The sequence below is a fragment of the Vigna angularis genome, chromosome 9, assembly GCF_016808095.1.
Source record: "Vigna angularis cultivar LongXiaoDou No.4 chromosome 9, ASM1680809v1, whole genome shotgun sequence".
In the NCBI taxonomy this organism is placed as follows: Eukaryota; Viridiplantae; Streptophyta; class Magnoliopsida; order Fabales; family Fabaceae; genus Vigna; species Vigna angularis.
Genome location: NC_068978.1, coordinates 2389287 through 2407913, shown reverse-complemented (window position 1 = coordinate 2407913; position 18627 = coordinate 2389287). Strand labels below are relative to the sequence as shown.

General features: G+C 31.7%; 3 protein-coding genes across 9 annotated transcripts; 2 read left to right on the top strand and 1 right to left on the bottom strand.

The window, feature by feature from the left end:
- Positions 1-1397: 1397 nt before the first annotated feature.
- LOC108323354 (protein indeterminate-domain 11) lies at positions 1398-4714 on the top strand. The gene is made up of 3 exons (XM_017555782.2): positions 1398-2589; positions 2734-3130; positions 3566-4714. Exons 1-3 carry the CDS (start codon positions 2379-2381, stop codon positions 4539-4541), a joined length of 1584 nt encoding a protein of 527 aa, XP_017411271.1. The 5' UTR covers positions 1398-2378; the 3' UTR covers positions 4542-4714.
- Positions 4715-10298: 5584 nt separating this feature from the next.
- On the bottom strand, positions 10299-12956 carry LOC108323329 (uncharacterized). Of its 4 annotated transcripts, XM_017555752.2 has the most exons (3): positions 12733-12830; positions 11674-11709; positions 10299-10732 (listed from the first exon to the last, which is right to left on the bottom strand). In XM_017555752.2, the coding sequence occupies exon 3, from the start codon at positions 10714-10716 to the stop codon at positions 10489-10491; it is 228 nt and encodes a 75-aa protein (XP_017411241.1). In that variant the 5' UTR covers positions 10717-10732; positions 11674-11709; positions 12733-12830; the 3' UTR covers positions 10299-10488. The 4 variants fall into 4 exon arrangements, with proteins under 4 accessions (XP_017411241.1, XP_017411240.1, XP_017411239.1 ...); XM_017555751.2 differs by lacking the exon at positions 11674-11709 and having other exon boundaries at positions 12825-12956; XM_017555750.2 differs by lacking the exon at positions 11674-11709 and having other exon boundaries at positions 12733-12889.
- Positions 12957-13730: 774 nt separating this feature from the next.
- On the top strand, positions 13731-18352 carry LOC108323319 (mediator of RNA polymerase II transcription subunit 9). 4 transcript variants are annotated; one of them, XM_017555738.2, is made up of 9 exons: positions 13731-13891; positions 13993-14092; positions 15392-15447; positions 16080-16405; positions 16499-16561; positions 16678-16758; positions 17118-17176; positions 17259-17338; positions 18062-18352. In XM_017555738.2, the coding sequence occupies exons 4-8, from the start codon at positions 16103-16105 to the stop codon at positions 17314-17316; spliced, it is 564 nt and encodes a 187-aa protein (XP_017411227.1). In that variant the 5' UTR covers positions 13731-13891; positions 13993-14092; positions 15392-15447; positions 16080-16102; the 3' UTR covers positions 17317-17338; positions 18062-18352. The 4 variants fall into 4 exon arrangements, with proteins under 4 accessions (XP_017411227.1, XP_017411226.1, XP_052724304.1 ...); XM_052868344.1 differs by having other exon boundaries at positions 13740-13891; positions 14000-14092; XM_017555737.2 differs by lacking the exon at positions 15392-15447.
- The last annotated feature ends 275 nt before the right edge of the window (positions 18353-18627 follow it).

The window sequence follows — 18627 nt, the reverse complement described above, 5'->3', positions numbered from 1 at the left end:
ATATGATTTTATTATATTAAAAAATTCATATCAAATAGAAATAAAATAAATTTTTAATATATAAATGGATATAAATTTTATATTACAAATTAGTTTTATAAAATTAAATTAAACTTAAATTTGTTTTTTAAATGATATCAAAGCAATATAAAGTCTGTCCAAGTAATATTTAGGATTTGATGAATTTATTTTTGAGATAGTTCATTAGAAAAAAATTATATATGTATAACTTTAGTTTAATTCAAATAAAAGTATTGATTTATGAGTCTTTTATTTTGTTTGGTGTTTAATTTTGACATTTTGCGTAACTTAGATTTATATTTAGATTATTCCTAACACAACTTAATGTTTAGACTAAAAATTCACTTTTTTTTTAAATATTAAAATAATATGAAGTCTACCCTAATAAAATTTATAGCTTAATAAAATTAAACTATATTTATTATTTATTTCATAATATAACATCAAAATAATATAAAATTCATCTAAGACTTACATTTTTATAAAATTGAAGTAGAGTTAAAATTGATTTTTTCAAAAAATATCAAAACACCACAAAACTTATCTGAATCAAATTTATAGATTAGAGTCTATCCTAGCGATGTTTGTTGGACATGTTGTTCCACTCGTTATCGAGCCATTATCAGACCATCCATTAATGTATAGTCTCACGTTCGAGATATATATGTCTCGGCGTGAGAGGTGTGTTGGAAGTCTCACATCCACTAGAAATAAGACCAATTTATAATATATGAATAGATGTAAACTTTATCTTACATGCCGATATTGTGGGATTGAGTTAAACTTAAAATTGTATTTTAACTTTACGAGATGGTTTGATAAATTTAAGTTAATAACTTTATGCAACTTAAAAAAAAAAGAGTTAACTTTAGAGTTGTGAAAGAGGGAATGTTAATCCTCACGGGAGGCTCCAAGTTGATGGTGTTGATGAAATTGATTATCCCACATCATAATTTGAGGCATCATTAAATTTTCCATACTGATAATGACTAATACGAAGTGAAAATGACCGGGTGGACAAAAATTGTGGCTGAAAAAGATACAATGGGAATGTGAAAGATGGAGAGAGAAAGATGTGTGATTTTTTTGAGTGTGTTAGCTAGCTAGGGAGGCACCTAGCTTTGTTTACCTTTCTTCCTAGATCCATATTCCACAACCTAACAACATCTCTTTCTTCAATATTTCCTTTCGTTTAATATAAACAACCATGCAAAACTTGTCAGAATATTCAGCCTTTTTTTATAGTCAATAGTTGCAATGATAGTGAAACGAAGGATGATGAAAAGAACTTTGAATTAAATACCCAGTTTATAAAAAACAAACCTTTTAGCCATGCTTCTTACAATTTAATCAATGGATCAATCATGTCGCTGTAAAACGTAGAAAGCCAAGAACTACAAGAGTCTATCAGCCATGATGTTAGTTAAATAAAAGAATTTCAGATTCTCTCTCTCTATTCTCTCTCTCACACACAAACTCTATCTATCTGTGTATGCAAATGATACTCTCTTTCTGTGGTTGCTTTTTTTGCCCCCTTTTTTCTGCTTACTTTGCAAGAGAAGGGAAAGGCAAGCAAGAAGGATGTGCTTGAACAAAAGCTTTTAACCAAAAAAATCTCAACTTTTTTTTCAAATATTGAAGTGATTTTTCTGGGGTTGTAAGAGAGAGAGAAAAAACAGAAGAAAAGACAGAAAGCTCAACGTCAGAGTTAGCCGTAAGGTTCTTGGGTTTGTGGTTTTGGACTGGTTGAGAGTACATATACTCAGAATCTCTTCTCATCCACACTTATCTCTCTCTCTCTCTCTATATCTCTGAGATAACAAGATTATACTCTTAAACAACAGGGTTTATAGTTTTGTTCACATTTGTGTGTGGATTATATATATATTTTCCTCGGTAATGTTATCATAATATGAAGCATGGTTTTCAAAACCATGAAGGAGAAAAATACGGATTGCGGCTACACCACCATCTGCTTCACCTCACAACTTGTTTCTTCTGCTCTTTCATAAAAACAAAACTTTGTCTCTTGGCTCAGTGCCAAACTAGTAACAAGTTTTCTAACAGTGCTTATATAGAGAGACCACTGTCTCTCAACTTTCTTCCTCTTTTTGTTTAGTTCTTTGCTAGAGACTCATATACTAGTTCTTTGCTTTTTCATATTTCTTGTGTTTTCTTCCTTCTCTTTCCTTTCCAGTCTAAGCTGTGTGGACTGTGGTCTAGCTTTTTCTTTTTTCTTCCTTTTCTATTTCGGGTAAGATTTGTCCTTAGATCCCAGAAAGCTTCGCAGCATTTGAAAAATCAAGATCTATGGCCTATAGCTCAGCCTTATAGGTTGCTAAAATTTGCAAGTATATATGGAGATGAAGGGTTTTGTGTTCAACCAACATCAGCAGCAGCCAGTAGTGGAGGAGAACATGTCAAATTTGACTTCTGCATCTGGTGAAGCCAGTGCTTCCTCAGGCAACAGAACTGAAATTGGAACCAGTTACCCTCAACAATACTTGGCTCCACCACCATCTCAGACTCAGCCACCAAAGAAAAAGAGAAACCTCCCTGGTAACCCAGGTTTGTTTCCTTTCTTTCCCTATTCAAAGTCTAAACTGAACCTCATTTATTCTTATGGCTTTGGTTGATTCATACATATATATGTATGTCATGTTTTTGTGTTGTTTAGTTTAATTATATGAATTTTAATGTGTCTATTTTCAGACCCTGATGCTGAAGTTATAGCCTTGTCCCCCAAGAGTCTTCTGGCCACAAATAGGTTCATTTGTGAGATCTGCAACAAAGGATTTCAAAGAGACCAGAACCTGCAACTTCACAGAAGAGGGCACAATTTGCCGTGGAAGCTGAAGCAGAGAACAAGCAAAGAGGTGAGGAAGAAGGTGTATGTGTGTCCAGAGGCAAATTGTGTGCATCATGACCCGTCAAGGGCTCTTGGGGACCTGACTGGGATCAAGAAGCACTTCTGCAGAAAGCACGGTGAGAAGAAGTGGAAATGTGACAAGTGCTCCAAGAAATATGCAGTTCAATCAGATTGGAAAGCCCATTCCAAGACCTGTGGCACAAGGGAGTACAGATGTGACTGTGGAACCCTCTTCTCAAGGTAACTAACCTACATCCATTCATGTGAATTATAAGTCCAGTTTAGTTAAGGCACCACACTCAAGAAACATCTTTCATTTAAAGAGGATGGGATTTTTCAATCCTAGGTTGACTGTGATGAATTCACACACCAATTTTTAATTGCTATTCCAATTCCATTAATAATATATACACTTTCACACATTCCTTATCCTTTCTTGCAACATGATATGCATTAAATTCATTACATTGATATGGCAGTCTCTCATAAATCATAATCCCTCCAAGAGAGAGTGTAAATTCCTAGTTTGGAATTTTTTTTAATGTGGTTAAGTACACTTTCACAAGAGTTTTAAAAAGTGTTGAAAAGTAAGAGAGAGAGAGAGAGAGTGAGAAAGTCAATAATTCTACACTGTCATAACAGTTTAGTGTAATTTTGTTTGGTTATGACTTCCAGGAGGGACAGTTTCATAACCCACAGAGCTTTCTGTGATGCATTAGCAGAAGAGAGTGCAAGAGCAATCACTGGCACAGGCAACAACCAACTTCTTCCCCCACAACAGCCTTCTTCCTCTCATCAGCACCACCACCACAACATGACCCTTCAAACCCAATTCAACCCTCAAAATCTCCATGCTTTCTCATTGAAAAAAGAGCAGCAAAGTTTCAATCTTAGGCCAGAAATGCCCCCTTGGCTGGGCCCACCAACAACAGTTGATAATCTCTCCTCATCCCCATCCATAATGTTCTCTCCCTCTCCACACCAAGAAAACCCTAACCCTAGTCTTGGTCCCACTCTTGCTGCCTACCAAACAGTCCCTAACCCTTCCCCACACATGTCAGCCACAGCATTGCTGCAGAAAGCAGCTCAGATGGGTGCAACCATGAGCAGAAGTGGTTCCTCACCAGCCATGGCAAGGGCCCACCATCAGGTTCACATGACTTCTTCAGCAGATTCTGCCACTGCTCACTTTGGCTTGAACTTGTCCTCACGTGATCAAGACAACACCACCACCACTTCAACAGCACCAACCACTGTTACGACTAACACTCCTACAGTGTTTAGCCATGGCTTGCTATCATCATCATCATCATCACCTTTGGGGAATAAAGCTGCTGCTGCTGCTGCTGTGTCTTCTGCTCCATCCCTTCTCCATGATGTTATACGCTCTTTCTCTTCTCCCTCTGCCTTCCAAGGAACCCCTTTTGAGGATGCATTTGGTGGCATTCAGAGTTCAAAAAAACTAGATGACGATAGCTTGTATCTGCATGATACCTTCTCAAAAGCAAGTGGTGCAGCAGGAAATGAAGGGTTGACCAGAGATTTCTTGGGTCTCAGGCCACTCTCTCATAATGATATTCTCACCATTGCTGGCATTGGAAACTGCATTCATGATCAGCAAAATCAATCTCAAAAGCCATGGCAAGGTTAGCTAGCTACATGTGGATTTTCTTCCTCCTTTCATCATCTATATAAATAATTTTCTCCTTTTTAATCACTTTCACTTTTGTTTAAGATATTTTCGATCTTCCCAAAGGGAATGAACTTGTTTTCATTTCTTATCTATTGTTTTCTATTCGCAATATTGCGTTCATTATTTGCATAGCTGAATTTTATTGTGTGTGTGTGTGTCTATATATATATATATATATATATATATATATATATATATAAATAAAAGAAAACTAGATAGTAAACGGATATGATAATTCTAATTTGATTTTTTTTAAAAATAACTAGATCTCCGATTTTTAAAAAATAGGTTTCTGAAATTAGTTTATCGCAACATAAAACTTCCAACATTATTAATTAAGAACATTTTAAAAATGAAATTTGCCATTTTATAGAATTAATATTCTTATATTTTTAATTAAACTGTGTAATTAATAATTTTCTATATATTTTCATTTTTAAATCTTCTAACTTTAGGACGCAGAAAATACAGTTATTTATATACTATGGTATTAATAGTTTAATTTCACTAAAATACATTGACAATGTAACCTTTTACATTGTTGTTTAATCAATGTAAGGTTTGAATGGTTTTTAATTATTATAGCATTTAATTGTTTACGATGATAGGGTATTAAAATTAAACTGCTCTTCATGTATTCTTGTTTATGAATATTTGTAGTTCGTAATTGTATAAATATATTTGAAAAAGAATTAAGGAGTAAAGTTGAAGAGGCTATATATTCTTCAAAGACTTAAAACTAATGTTTTCAAATTTGGAACAATACTTCATATATATGTGAAACTAATAGAACAATATACAAAACTATAAAAGGTGTAAATTATGAAAATATAAAACTTATAAATTAATACGAAGGACTAAATTATTTGCTCTATAAAGGCAAGAAAACACATAATAATTGTTAAAACAAATTATTTATAGCTATTTGAATTCTTGACTTCGTGTTTTTATTTAAAACATTATAGCCTAACCATTTTCTTAATCCAATAAATAATGTAACAAAAGGATATAAAACTTTAGTATGTTTTAACTTATTGTCAATATCAATAAATAAATCAGATGTTTGATCAAGCACATGTATTATGAATTTTGCACTCTAATGATTACAAAGATGAGGTACTATATAATATGTTAATTTGTAAAATGTAACTTTGTCAATTTAAGAAATTAAAATAATCATTTGATCTGAGTATAAGTTTATCCAGAAATATATGTGTCTAAACAATATTAGATCAAAATATAAATTTAATTTAGTCACGAACGTGTCATATTTTTGCAATTTAAGATTTACGTAATATTATAAATGGATTTATAACTTATTAGACCACATATTGCTCAAAGTTTTATGTAGAGTAGACATGATAGTGTCGTTTCTTCAGAAGTTTATGATATAATCTTATTAATTAATCAGAAGTTTATAAACAATATCACGATTTGTTATATATTTTGGTAATTATGAGAGGGAATGAGTTTCACGTTAGTATATTCTTATTCTAGAAGTGGAAATTTTCAAGATACTATTTGCTGATTCTTGGAGATTTTTAATATGGTTTTGTAAAAAAAAAAAGTTACTAAAGGTGTCTGATATGGCATGTGGTGTATTGCAAAAAATACTAAATGTATAATTAAATTATTTATTAAGATTATGAAAAATGAAAATATGAATAAAAAGTGTAAAATAACATTTTTATGAGAATTTATTATTAGAAAAAGGAAAACTTACAAGGGAATTAAAAAGAATGAAACTAGTGAAGCCACTTAAGATAAAATCAAAGCTAGAAAATCTTTATAGATCCTTGAATAAAATATTTTAATTAAAAATAAATAGAGAAGGAAGAATACTGAAACATGAGATGAAAACAAGAGCATAAAGACAAAACATAACCTGGCCACGACACATGTTAACATCAACAGTGCGTGTTTTCCGAGAATAAGTTTGGAGATCTATATCCTTTAAAACAATAATAGGTAAAGGATTAAAAAGTAATTTTGATAATTGTTTTATCGTTAATCATGCATATACAGATATATTTAGTTATTATTTTTAACTAAAAATTATAGCGATATAATTATGATGCTCCATTCATTTAATAAGATAAATAATACCTTATCTTTCTATAGTATAGTTTAAAAATTAAGGTCTAAAACTATTTAAATATAATTTCTTTTATGTTTTTTAAAGATAAAATTGTGATGGACAAAACTTAAAAGTAAATAATATTATAGTTATATATGAATATTGATCCTAATAATACTATTTAATAAATTTGAAATCCAATTAGAAAAACTTAAATATTAAAAAAGGAAAAATTTATAAGGATGGTATGGTGATTAAAAAGCATTGGATTCTTTGTGATTAAGAGGATTCGTAAATATCATACAAATGCATCAAATCATGTTGGTCTTATTTAAATCTATGTTATCGTGATTTTCTAGAAATTAAAACATAAAAAATAAAATGAAAAAAGATGCTCTTTGATACCTGATGTGAGTACAAATGAGATTCAATCCCGAGGAACCAACCTTTTCATCAACTTTTGTATTTGGGAATTTTTTAATTTATTTTCACCTATGAATATTAATAAAATATAAGACATTTGCACATATCTTAATTTTAATAAACAATATACATGATGTGAGTACAAATGAGATTCAATCCCGAGGAACCAACCTTTTCATCAACTTTTGTATTTGGGAATTTTTTAATTTATTTTCACCTATGAATATTAATAAAATATAAGACATTTGCACATATCTTAATTTTAATAAACAATATACATGATTTTTAATTTGTATACTTTTTCTTAAACCTAACCTAACCGGAGAAAAAGGCTAAAATCTTGATTAATGTTCATAAGAAAGTGAATCTATTATGATAATAATTTATTAGTACCTTATATTATTTTATTGTTTGTTGAATGAAGTAAGAATATTTATAACAAGGAAAGTTAGAAAGTGGCATTTGGGACCTCTAATTTCATTGGTTTGTAAAGGCAAAACATATGTACAGATAAAGATTCCTCTGAATCCCAATGCAATCTATACATGAAAAAGGAAACAATTAAATAGGACAATGCTGTTTTTACATAAATTTATCGTAGCAATAATAATAAGAAGAAGAATTAATTTCCACGTGAAATTAATAAAAAATATTTCATGATTCACTTTTAAATTTGATTGGATTGGTTTTCAGCCTTGCATGCTCAATTTTTTTGAGTAATTGTTCTATCCCTTTCAGCCATTGTCTTATTCAAAGCAACAAATTCTTTGGTGAATTTACAATTACCCCCTCTCTCTTTCCATCTCTCTTGTTAATGGAGTTTCCCAATGCACCTAATTTTCTAAATCAAGCATCTTATATCACGTTTTTCAACCAAAAGAAACCATAGCAAAATCAAAAAACCAAATGTGAATTGAACAAAAGGAAAATCATAAGAAAAGTATTCATAATATGCAACTTGTCAAATGAAAAGTTCATCATTTGTGTGGTGGTGGAGACCCTTCTCATATAATAATACTGTAGATCACTTTCTTTTGAGATTATATGCTTGATTTTCAATTCACATGTTAAGAAAATAATTTAAAAATAATAAAGAACATGTTAACAAAATAGATTGACAGTAGTATGCTACTAGCACTACTGTTTTTACTTGAAAGGTTGAAGGATGAAGCAGGTTTGGATATTTAAACAGGCATTAACTTTGACATGTAAGAAATAGCTTGGTAAAGAGGACTTGGTCATTTTGATGCAAGTACTGATATGTCTTTGTGTTAGAAAAGGAAGGTGCATGGAGAGATAAAGAACAGAAAAGGAAATGGTGGTAGGGTAGCTTAGGTAGGGTAGCATTAGCATAAGATAGCAACACGAAGAGAAAAAGGCACAGTCCCCTATGGAATGGCCATATGATACATATTCTTCTATATATCTTCTCTCCCTTTCCTTTGCATTGGTTGCACATAGATAGATAGATAGTTGTGCTTTTTGTCTGCAGAAGCAGATCGAAGGCAAACACAACAAACAATATGTAGTGCTACCTTTAAAAGCTGAGAGATCTGTCACAATGATTCAACCCCTTTTCTTTGCTTTTTAATGATGCTCTTATACATACATACATTCGGCCATAGTCCTCCTAGTTGACTTGTCATTGTATAAAACACTCAAAAGATGCTTTCCCTCCTAACAATGCCAACTTTTCTGCATGGTTTGACTAATCCTTCATCTCTTTATTCTCTCTTCTCTCTCTATATATCATGTATTATATTCTATGTGCATCTTCTGCCTTCTCTCTCCCAATCCATTGCTTCATTTCCAAGGTGCTCTTTGTCCTTATCAAGTGAGAGATATTCAAATGAGTGCTAACAGTTTTCACAGCATATTGCAAGCATATTTATCTGATTTATTTCCTCTTTTCTTCCTTCGAGAATTATGCAATATCAGGTTCCAGTAAGTTGTAATAATAATTCAGAAGAAAGAGACACCTCAGCATTCTTTTCTCAGAGTTTTTGTAATAAAATTTGATGATGCAACCATAGTTTTGGTCTTCTGTTGTTACTCGGTTGAATTTGTTTTCTCACTATTTTAATGGTGTAGTTTTAGTGTTTTTTGATTAGATATATAATCTTTAATAAAATAACTGTACAATACTCTATTGCACTGTCACATATTCACACAGTTATCCCGACATAACCTCATCTATTACACTCTCCACACTTTTTATAAATATTGGATGTCGAGTTAATAAATAGATTAAAATTATACAATTAAAATAAATAAAATAAAATTTTGGAAAAGGAAGTAAGAGGATCAAATTCACAAATAATGATGGTAACCAGATTTGCAATTAAATCTTAGTTGATATAATTATTCAGTTAATAATTTAGTGTTAATTTGTTTCACATTACAAAACTGATTATCATTCCAGATTTTTAAAAATAGAAAAATGTTTGATAATGGTTTGTATAAATAGTGTCATATATAAAAATCACAAGACTTTTAAAATTCATGCATAACAATGTGTGTTTTGCTTTTTACGATTATGTAGTGAATTGAAAAAAAGAAAAGTACCTCATCTTCTGTCTATTTATTTTGCAGAAAGTGCTAATTGAGTGAGAGCATTAAGGTTTCTTAATCAACAAATGTTATGGTCGATAATATGGCTCCTTTACAAAAGGTCTATGGCTCGTTGTATTCACACTTTCATCAGTTTTTTGTCCTTAATGCTATAGAATAATTCCCTGACAATAATCTCATATGTCCTACACTTCCTTCCCATGAAAAGAAGAGAAAAAGTTGAGCCAGCGAAAGTGATGGAAACATACCTATATTATTATGCCAAAAATGCATGCAAAACCTTTTTGCCATTTTGTTTTCAATTATACTTGCTTTTAGTATGGGAAGGAAAGTACAAAAGAAACCCAAAGTATTCCCATATTAAACTACTTCATATCCAATAATAATAAATTTATAAAAAAAGGGTGTCAAAATACTGTACAATGCCCTTCTTCAGAATTAGATAGCCAATGTAAGGACAATAAACTCAATTGAAGGGAATGAACTGTGTTAATCCGGACAATTCTCTCATAGTAATCTTGTTAATAATGTTCAATCATCATGAATTACTTCAAAGAAAACTCATTGCTCAGCATTTAGATAATCTAATTCAGACTACTTGGCTTAGACTTTAGTTTTGTCTCATAAATCCATCCACAGCACCATAAAAAACTTCGGGAACTCTATAAACTCAATGTAATCTTATTACAAATCTTGAAGAGGTTATTACATCACCATCTGTCAAGACTATAATTCGCATATGGTCTCTTTCTTCCACTTGAGAACACTCAACTAAGTTACAGAAATTTCACAACACATAATGTCAAGTTGGAAGAAATAAAAAGATACAGATAGTTATTTTGGAGACGGTTGAGATGCATCAGTTTTTAGAGACTGTTGAGATGCATCAGTTTGCTCTTGTTTTGACCCTGTAACAGCTGCAGTGGCCGCAGCAGCCATTGCAGTTGCAGCTGCACCCACTTTTACACCACCTGCAGCTTTCATTGCTCCAGCTATTTTAGCAAATGCTGCTATGCCTCCAACAAAAATAGCCCTTAATGCAACTGTTGGTTTTACCACCATTTCTATGTCAAACTACCTGAAAAGAACAAAGTCAAACTAATGTCAAGACCAAAAATGGTTATCAATCATAACCCAACATAAGATCATAACAGTATGCCCTGTCACCATGGTTTCCACAATCCAGTAACATCAACAATCTAAATGCCTACAAGCAGCTGACTAATTAGGACATGATTAACTTTTACCCCTAAAAGGCCTCACAATTACCACATCTGGGCTAGGTAGTAGAGATGAAGATGACCTAAAACCATTATTTGATCAAAGATTTGTTTGGTGTTACAATAGATTTTAAATTTGCTTTGACTAAGCTTCGGAGGAATGATCAGATGAATGGAATGCCTGAAACAAAAATGAAACTTAAAGATGTTTATCCCTTTTAAAAGTTGATGGTCTTATCCAATACAAGAATTGATATCATAATTAAAACATATTCCATCGATTCTGCCATCTGACATAATATGCTTTTTGGTAGATGTGAAAGGCACCAATTGATCCATTTACCTGACCTATAGTGGAATAAAAATTGGCTGTTGCTATAATCAATCTATTCTCATCATAGAGTTAAAAGACCACAATATACTTAACAGCACAGAAGCTTCTACAATTTTATATACTGCAATAGTGATAGAGGCTTAAAACTTCAAACTGAGAGCATTGAAGTTTATTTTCTGTTGCTTAGACTTGTTTTTTGTTGTAGCAGTTGAACCTGTGAGGTACAAGTATAATTCTTTTACACTTTAATCCTTTCAAACAACAACCTTGTTGACCATGTATCTGTCAGACCTTCGTCTCTAACAAAAATTTCAGAAAAGAAAAAGTAAGGAACCAGAACTTCATTTTTTGACAATGCAGAATGACATCAAGTGATTCCGGTTGCCAACATCACCTAATGGAATGAGGCTTTGTTGTTGTTGTCGTCATTAAACCAGAACCTAAATAAAAATAGTTAAAACCCACCTTATCTACCAGCTGACATGGATGAAATGATACCCGCTGACCATAAGACAGAAAAGGGAACAAATTAATAGGAAATTTTAACTCTCTCATGACCTAATATGAATTTAGTTTCCTTGAAGCTATCTTCTAATAATAAAACAGTTTAGTAATCCTCAAATGCAACCAAATTCAAGTTGTTTGTGTTGAAGGTAGATCAGAATAAGTTTAAAATAACAACTATTGTTTGCTGTGATTGTGACTCTTTGGTGAACCGAACAGACTGAAAGATTGCATACCGCAAGCAAAATCACCTTCAGCACCAGTATTATGTTTTTTCCTTTGCCAATTACAAATAATTTCTACAATGACAGGGAAGCAAATACTTTTTCCTCGGTTTTACAATTTCTTTACCCTGTATTGCAATTATTCTAGAATTTAAAAAATCCTTCTCAGCCCATTATCATTCAGAAATCCTTTGAAAATGACTTGCCATGTTTTGGTATCTGTTATAAAAGAGACTATGAAGATTGCATATTCTATCAAATGAGCAAATGCCTAAAACAATGTTCAATCATCTTGTAGAAAAAGAATGCTTATTCATTCTATCACAATCACCTTAACTGTTGACACCACTCCAAAGCCAGAAACGCCATACCAAAACCTCCATCACCATTACTCATAATTGTTATTATTGCTCTTATCTTATAATCATGACCAAGATTGTACAACCAGTTTACCCTGTTTTCTAAGTATATACATATTTCTATTGTAAAGGATCAAAACGAACACCGAACTTAGAACCAAACTCCGTTCCTATGAGTATTCTCATTGTATAGAGTAAACACTATGTTCTATGCTATAATTTTGTAAGCACTTTCTAATGATTTCTACTTCTCTCAATTAACGCACGCATGAAATTCTACCACAACTAAAATCTTTCTCCTTTGGTTTTGATTCTGAGCCTAAAACAGAAGCCAAACAAAGGAAACAAAAATTGGATGACATGTACAGTTTATGTTATAGTTACATGTCGAGCTAAAATTGCATAGAAAAAGTAGGGAAACTGAATAACAATCAAACCTGAAATTGGAAAAAGGGCGAAGCAGGTGAAAGATGAAACCTTTAAAATGATGTTAGAAAAGATACAGAGAATGGAAACAGTGAATCTATACCTCGCCAGTGTTTTCCTTAACCTCGGACCAAAAAGTAAGGGTGGCGCTACTCCGTTTACTGCAAACGACATCGTTTTTTCCGTTACATCTGTTTGGTTTCTACCACAAGTACACATACGCAGTTATTTTCTGTACCTCCATGATTTCTTTTTGCACTCCTTATAAAATTACTTTTCATTTTATCTTTCTTCAAAAGGATAAAATGAGCTTTTTGCTTTTCTAAAATTTAAAAATAATTTTTTAAATCTTGTTAACATCTTAAATAATAAAATTTTAGGGTTTAAACTGATTTTATTTAGATGTAAAATTAACGTTGAAAATTAAAATAACGTCGGACTAAGGTGTCTTTTTATTTATTGATGTTTTGAATAGTGTGGAACGAAAAATCTCCAATAGACAAATATTCAATATATTATTTGATACTTAAGTCAGTAACACTAAGTAAATAATGCGATAATAGTAAATGATATTAAGTAAAATGTGACATACTTTCCTGTGTTGATATTAAATTTTTGTAAACGTTATGAAGATATATTAGCGTATTGTGCTAATATATGATTAAATAATAATTATAATAGTGGATGCATTATTATTTTTGGACCTATAAATGATGTCGGTATGTACAATTGATATTTATATTTATTTAGTATTTAACAAAAATTTTCTTTTTTAAAAAAAAAAACTATAATTTTATATGTTTAAATGAGAATTTAAATTTATAAAATTAATTTTTTTAATTTTTATTTATAACTTTATTTTAAGAAAATATTCAAACAAAAACTACGTTTGTTTAAAATGAAATTATTATTTTTAAAGAAAAATATAATTAAGTAATGAAAAGTTAAGATTTTGGGCCAGATCTAGTTTTACACTGCTATGATCCATTAAAGATCCACTTCCTTTCATCAGTTTTTTTTTTAACAGATTTTAAAATCTGGAAAATCCAAATTTTCAATCTGAAATCTGTTCACATCAAAACAAAGCTGAAATCATCAACTTCTTCCCCGATCCTGAAATTTCTATACCTAAATCCTCTTCTCCCTTCCTTCTTGACAATTGATACAAAGGTAAATCTAATTGATAATATGAATGATGATATATGTTTCTCCTTTTTTTCTTCTGTTCCTTTTTCTAGTTTTATTTTTTTTGTTGGATTTTGTTTTCGCAGAACGCAGGGTGGTGCACGGTTGTGCTGGTCGACGTGGTGGGGTTCGCCGTGATTCCGATAGTTGGATATTCAAGTCCCACCGTTGCATTGGTGTTATAAGGTATCTTTCGTTTTCACTGTGTAGTTACTTACTATCAGGGGTTACTGTAGTTTCATTCTGTGCTGTATCTTCTCATTGATTTTTGTTGCTGTTATAAGGTTTGTAAATTTCGTTTTTTTTTTCGATTCAGTAAAACGATAACATTCTTTCATACTTCAGTTGCTCTTTATGCATTCAGTGAATTTGTTTGCAATGCACTAGAACTGAATGTGTTTTGAATAGCCAAAGGAGAGGGACGTGCACTACATCAATTAAAGAATACATTGTCAAGATAAATCTACAATTAATATTGTTGAGTTCAACTTTTTGCGTCGAGCACTTGAGCTCAATGGCTACTTTCTAGTAGGAATATCGTTTTGCAAGAAGCTCAACAATATTAGTTTTGGAATAAGACATCACAATGGAGAAAATAAAAATTTTTCTCCAAGTTATCTAGAGGTCAATTTCAGGAATAAAATGTCAATGCGTGGTTCAACTATAAATTTTGGCTATATTATTTCAAGCAATATAATAAGAATAGTAATATTACCGATTAGAATCCATTCTGGTTGCATCTTTGGAGGTGGCAGAAAAGGTTTGTTTCTCAGCAGCTTCAGATGCTTCAAAAACTCTATCTGTGCATTGAAAACAGAAATCTAGTTGATGGTGTATGTTTAAAAGAATTATATTAGCTTATGGGGCTTATTTAGGTATCCAAGATAACAATAATAAGATTGGTATATGAGTTTTCAAAGACTAAGTAGTGTATGCACCATTAATGCAATTTTACATTTATATTCTATCGTGACATAAGAAAAATGTGTTGAACTTTTATAATAATTATCTTTTTCACACCATATTAGTCGTACTTATATGATTTTTTAGTAGTTGAAAATGTAAAACTTTCCCTTAAAATGTCGGAAAATTTGATGATGAAAACAATGCTAGCCTTTAGGATCTTGAACTTTGGTTTGTTTTAGAAGTGTTACTTATTGACTGCATCAAGGGAAGCCAGTGGCACCTTTCTAGGGAGCATCTTTAGAAAAATGTTATATGTTTTCATATATAGCTGTTTTCAGGTGGCTCCCATATTTCTATTAGCTTAATGTTAGGTATATCAAATTCATGAATAAGCTTAATAATTAGTGATTTTGAAGACTGATCTGTCTGTCCAATTTTTTGCAAACATGAAAAGTAGATATATTTCTGATGTCTGATAATACATAACAGGGAAGACTCTTAGTTATCAATAAATAGTGTGCTATAGGTGTGGAGTGACCTTACAGTACTATTTGGCTTATGCTGTGTAATGTTTTTCAGCTCTAGTGGTAGCAGCCGCTTTCTTTGCAAATTGTCAATATCGCAGCTGTTACTTGGTGGGCAAAATTTCCTCTTTACTCACCTGTTTTCTGAGTTATAGAATCCATTTGTTTGTTGTTCAGTTTTTAATATTTTTGTAATTTGGGTTGATTTTGTTTTCCAAAATAATTAGGGGTTTATGCTATGATCCAAAGAACAACATGTGACCTGTAAATAAAAGACCCTCATTTTGACGTTATCTCCTGTCTGTTTGCAATGGCGTGTGCATTATGTCTGTCTGTGGCACACTCATTTTAATTAATATATTATCTTTAGTCTTTAATATTAATATTATTATATTTTTTTAATATTTTATATGTTATTTAATTTTTTTTATATATTTATGTATTGGATGAAGTAGTTATTTTAATCTTAGAAAATATAGATTTAAATTTATAAAAACTATTTTTTCTTGAAAAACATGGATCTAGAAATGGATTTGGATTTAAAACTTGTTCCAAATATTTGGATTTGGATTTACAAAATATCCAAATTAGTTTGTAGAAGAAATGGAATTGGGTTCAAAATCTTATTCAAATATCTGGATCTGGACTAGATTTGGATTGGATTCTCTAAAATGCAGTCCATGACCACCCCTACTTATCAATCTCAACCTGAATTAGGGTTTAATTTTTTTTTCTTTTTGTAGAGGAAGTATAATTGTAGAGACAGATGGATCACTATGGTTCTTCTGGCGGAAGCTGGACCATGATCCCAACTCACAATTCAAATGTCCAATCCCAATCGAACCAGGACCCTAACGTCTTTCTTCAACAACAACAACAACAACAACAATTTCTCCAGCCACAACCTTTTCAGCAAGCATTACAACCTCAGTCTCCATTTCAACAGCACCAGCACCTTTATCAGCAGCAACAACAACAGCAACGTCTACTACAACAACAACAACAACAGCAGCAGCAGCAACAACAGAACCTTCACCAATCACTGGCCTCTCACTACCATCTCTTACATGTAACTTGTAACCCCTTCTAAAAATTTCAGTTGCATCTCCATATACCTTTATTTTTTTCTTTTCAATAAGGGAATTGCTTGTTATGGTCACAGTTGGTGGAGAATTTGTCTGAGGTTATTGAACATGGAAACCCAGATCAGCAATCAGATGCATTGGTTTGAAATTTTCCTTTTTCACGGTTTTGATTAATCCTTTTTTTTAATCAAATTTTCCTTTTAGGATTTTCAATATATATTTTTCTTTTTCATTGTTGTGATTTCACTGGTTAAAGATCAATGAATTGAGTAACCACTTTGAGAAGTGCCAACAGCTGTTAAACTCAATCTCGGAGTCGATTAGCACCAAGGCTATGGTAATATGCAATTCACTAACTTTATCCTTTTCTTGTTTTATATGTTAATTGTTAAACAGGATTGGCAAGTTTGTTGAACACTTTTGCTTCAAAATTCTGAGTTTCCAAAGTCTGCTGAAACTGAATGGCTCTACTTTGGTCTTGCCTTTAATCAAATGCACATTATGTGCTCTCTCTCTCTTGCTCTTTTTCTATACTCCTCCTATCTTTTGTTACTTGGACTGTGCATGATAAACAAAATCTACATCATTGATCTTGAAAACCTTGTCTTACCACTAAATATCCTTGTGCTGGAAACATCTTGAACTAGTAGTTTGGAGCCGGGGTTATTCTTAGCATTATATGTGTGTTGAATGCAGACAGTTGAAGGACAGAAGAAGAAGCTAGAGGAAAGTGAGCAATTGCTAAATCAGAGAAGGTCTGTACAAATTGTCTTAGATATTTCTGTGTGGTTAAGTATCTAGATGCTAAAAGAATGTGTTTGTTTTCCCATGTTCCAGAGACTTGATTGCCAATTACAGAAAATCTGTGGAGGAGCTTGTTAGGTCTGAGCCATAGAGAGTGTTATCCATTCAGATAGGTAGGGAACTTTAACTGACTTTTTTTGCCTTGATGTTTTAGTAGTGGTGTGGATCACCAGTTTTCTACCTTAAAATTCAGATTAGCAAAAATGCTAATACTATTTATACACGATAAGTACTTAAAGATGCATCTCTCAATACACGTTCTGTAATATCTGCAAATATTATAGGATGAATGTCTGTAGCCATGGAAGAATTTTAATATTCTTTACTGCATTTTGATTCTTTTTAATTTGTAAGGTGGAATACCCAGTTATAGAATCCAATTGGGTGATACTTAAATATATTTTGGTTTTGAGTAGTCACAGGAAATCTCTATCTAAAAGACTTAGAAGCCACAAATAATATTAATTGATGAACTATGAATTGCCTCTTTGAGAAATCCACTTGTAATTGTGTTTTGGTTTGAAAATATCGCAATGTTTTATATGGTGTAATTGATTGAACAGTTCCAGTCCTGTTTTTAAAAATTTTCCCTCCTATGCACTGATTTCATGTATCCATTCAAGTTCTACTAGAAAGAAGGGGAGCAAAGTTGTTAGGTATTTTCTTTTTTAAACAAGAAAATGTAGCATCCATTCTAAAACACTCCTGGTTCAAGAATGAGCGTGAGTTAGTAAATGTCACACTTTCTTCCATTTATAATAATCTAGATGCAGGTTCTGGTTCAATATTTATTATTTTAACTTTTTGTGACCTTAACTTTTGATCTTATATTACAGATGTAGATGTGAGTGTTGTAATTCTCCATTCTCATTCGGATTATTTATGTTCAACCTTGGAGATTTAAGCCTGTGCATGAATTTATAATTTAATAGATATTCTGCAAGTTCCGTGTCAAGTTTTGGCCCATGGATGTCAAAGTTTGTATCCATGAAACAAGGTGATTCTGACAATTTGGAGCAATGAGGAATGTAATGTTAATGATATATGATACAAAATCGGTTGCCTCCTATTGGTGCCGTTTATCTATAATGTTGAATACATAATGTCATTCATTACACTGAGAATAATTGTCTGAAGAACATTGAAAAGTGAAATCTAAAATGCAGTTTTCGTAACTGTTTATACGTATCACAAGGGTGTTTTATGATATTGTTTCTTAAATGATGCAAAGTTTTGAAATCCTTATTTGTGAATTGGTAGTTCTGATGCGCCAATACAAAAATTAGAGATAATTTCTAAGTAATTTGTGCATCAGCATGAGATCATTACCCATATTGCGTTCAAATACTGATAGAATCTATAATATATAAGTGGTTATATAACAGGAAAATAACTACTATTA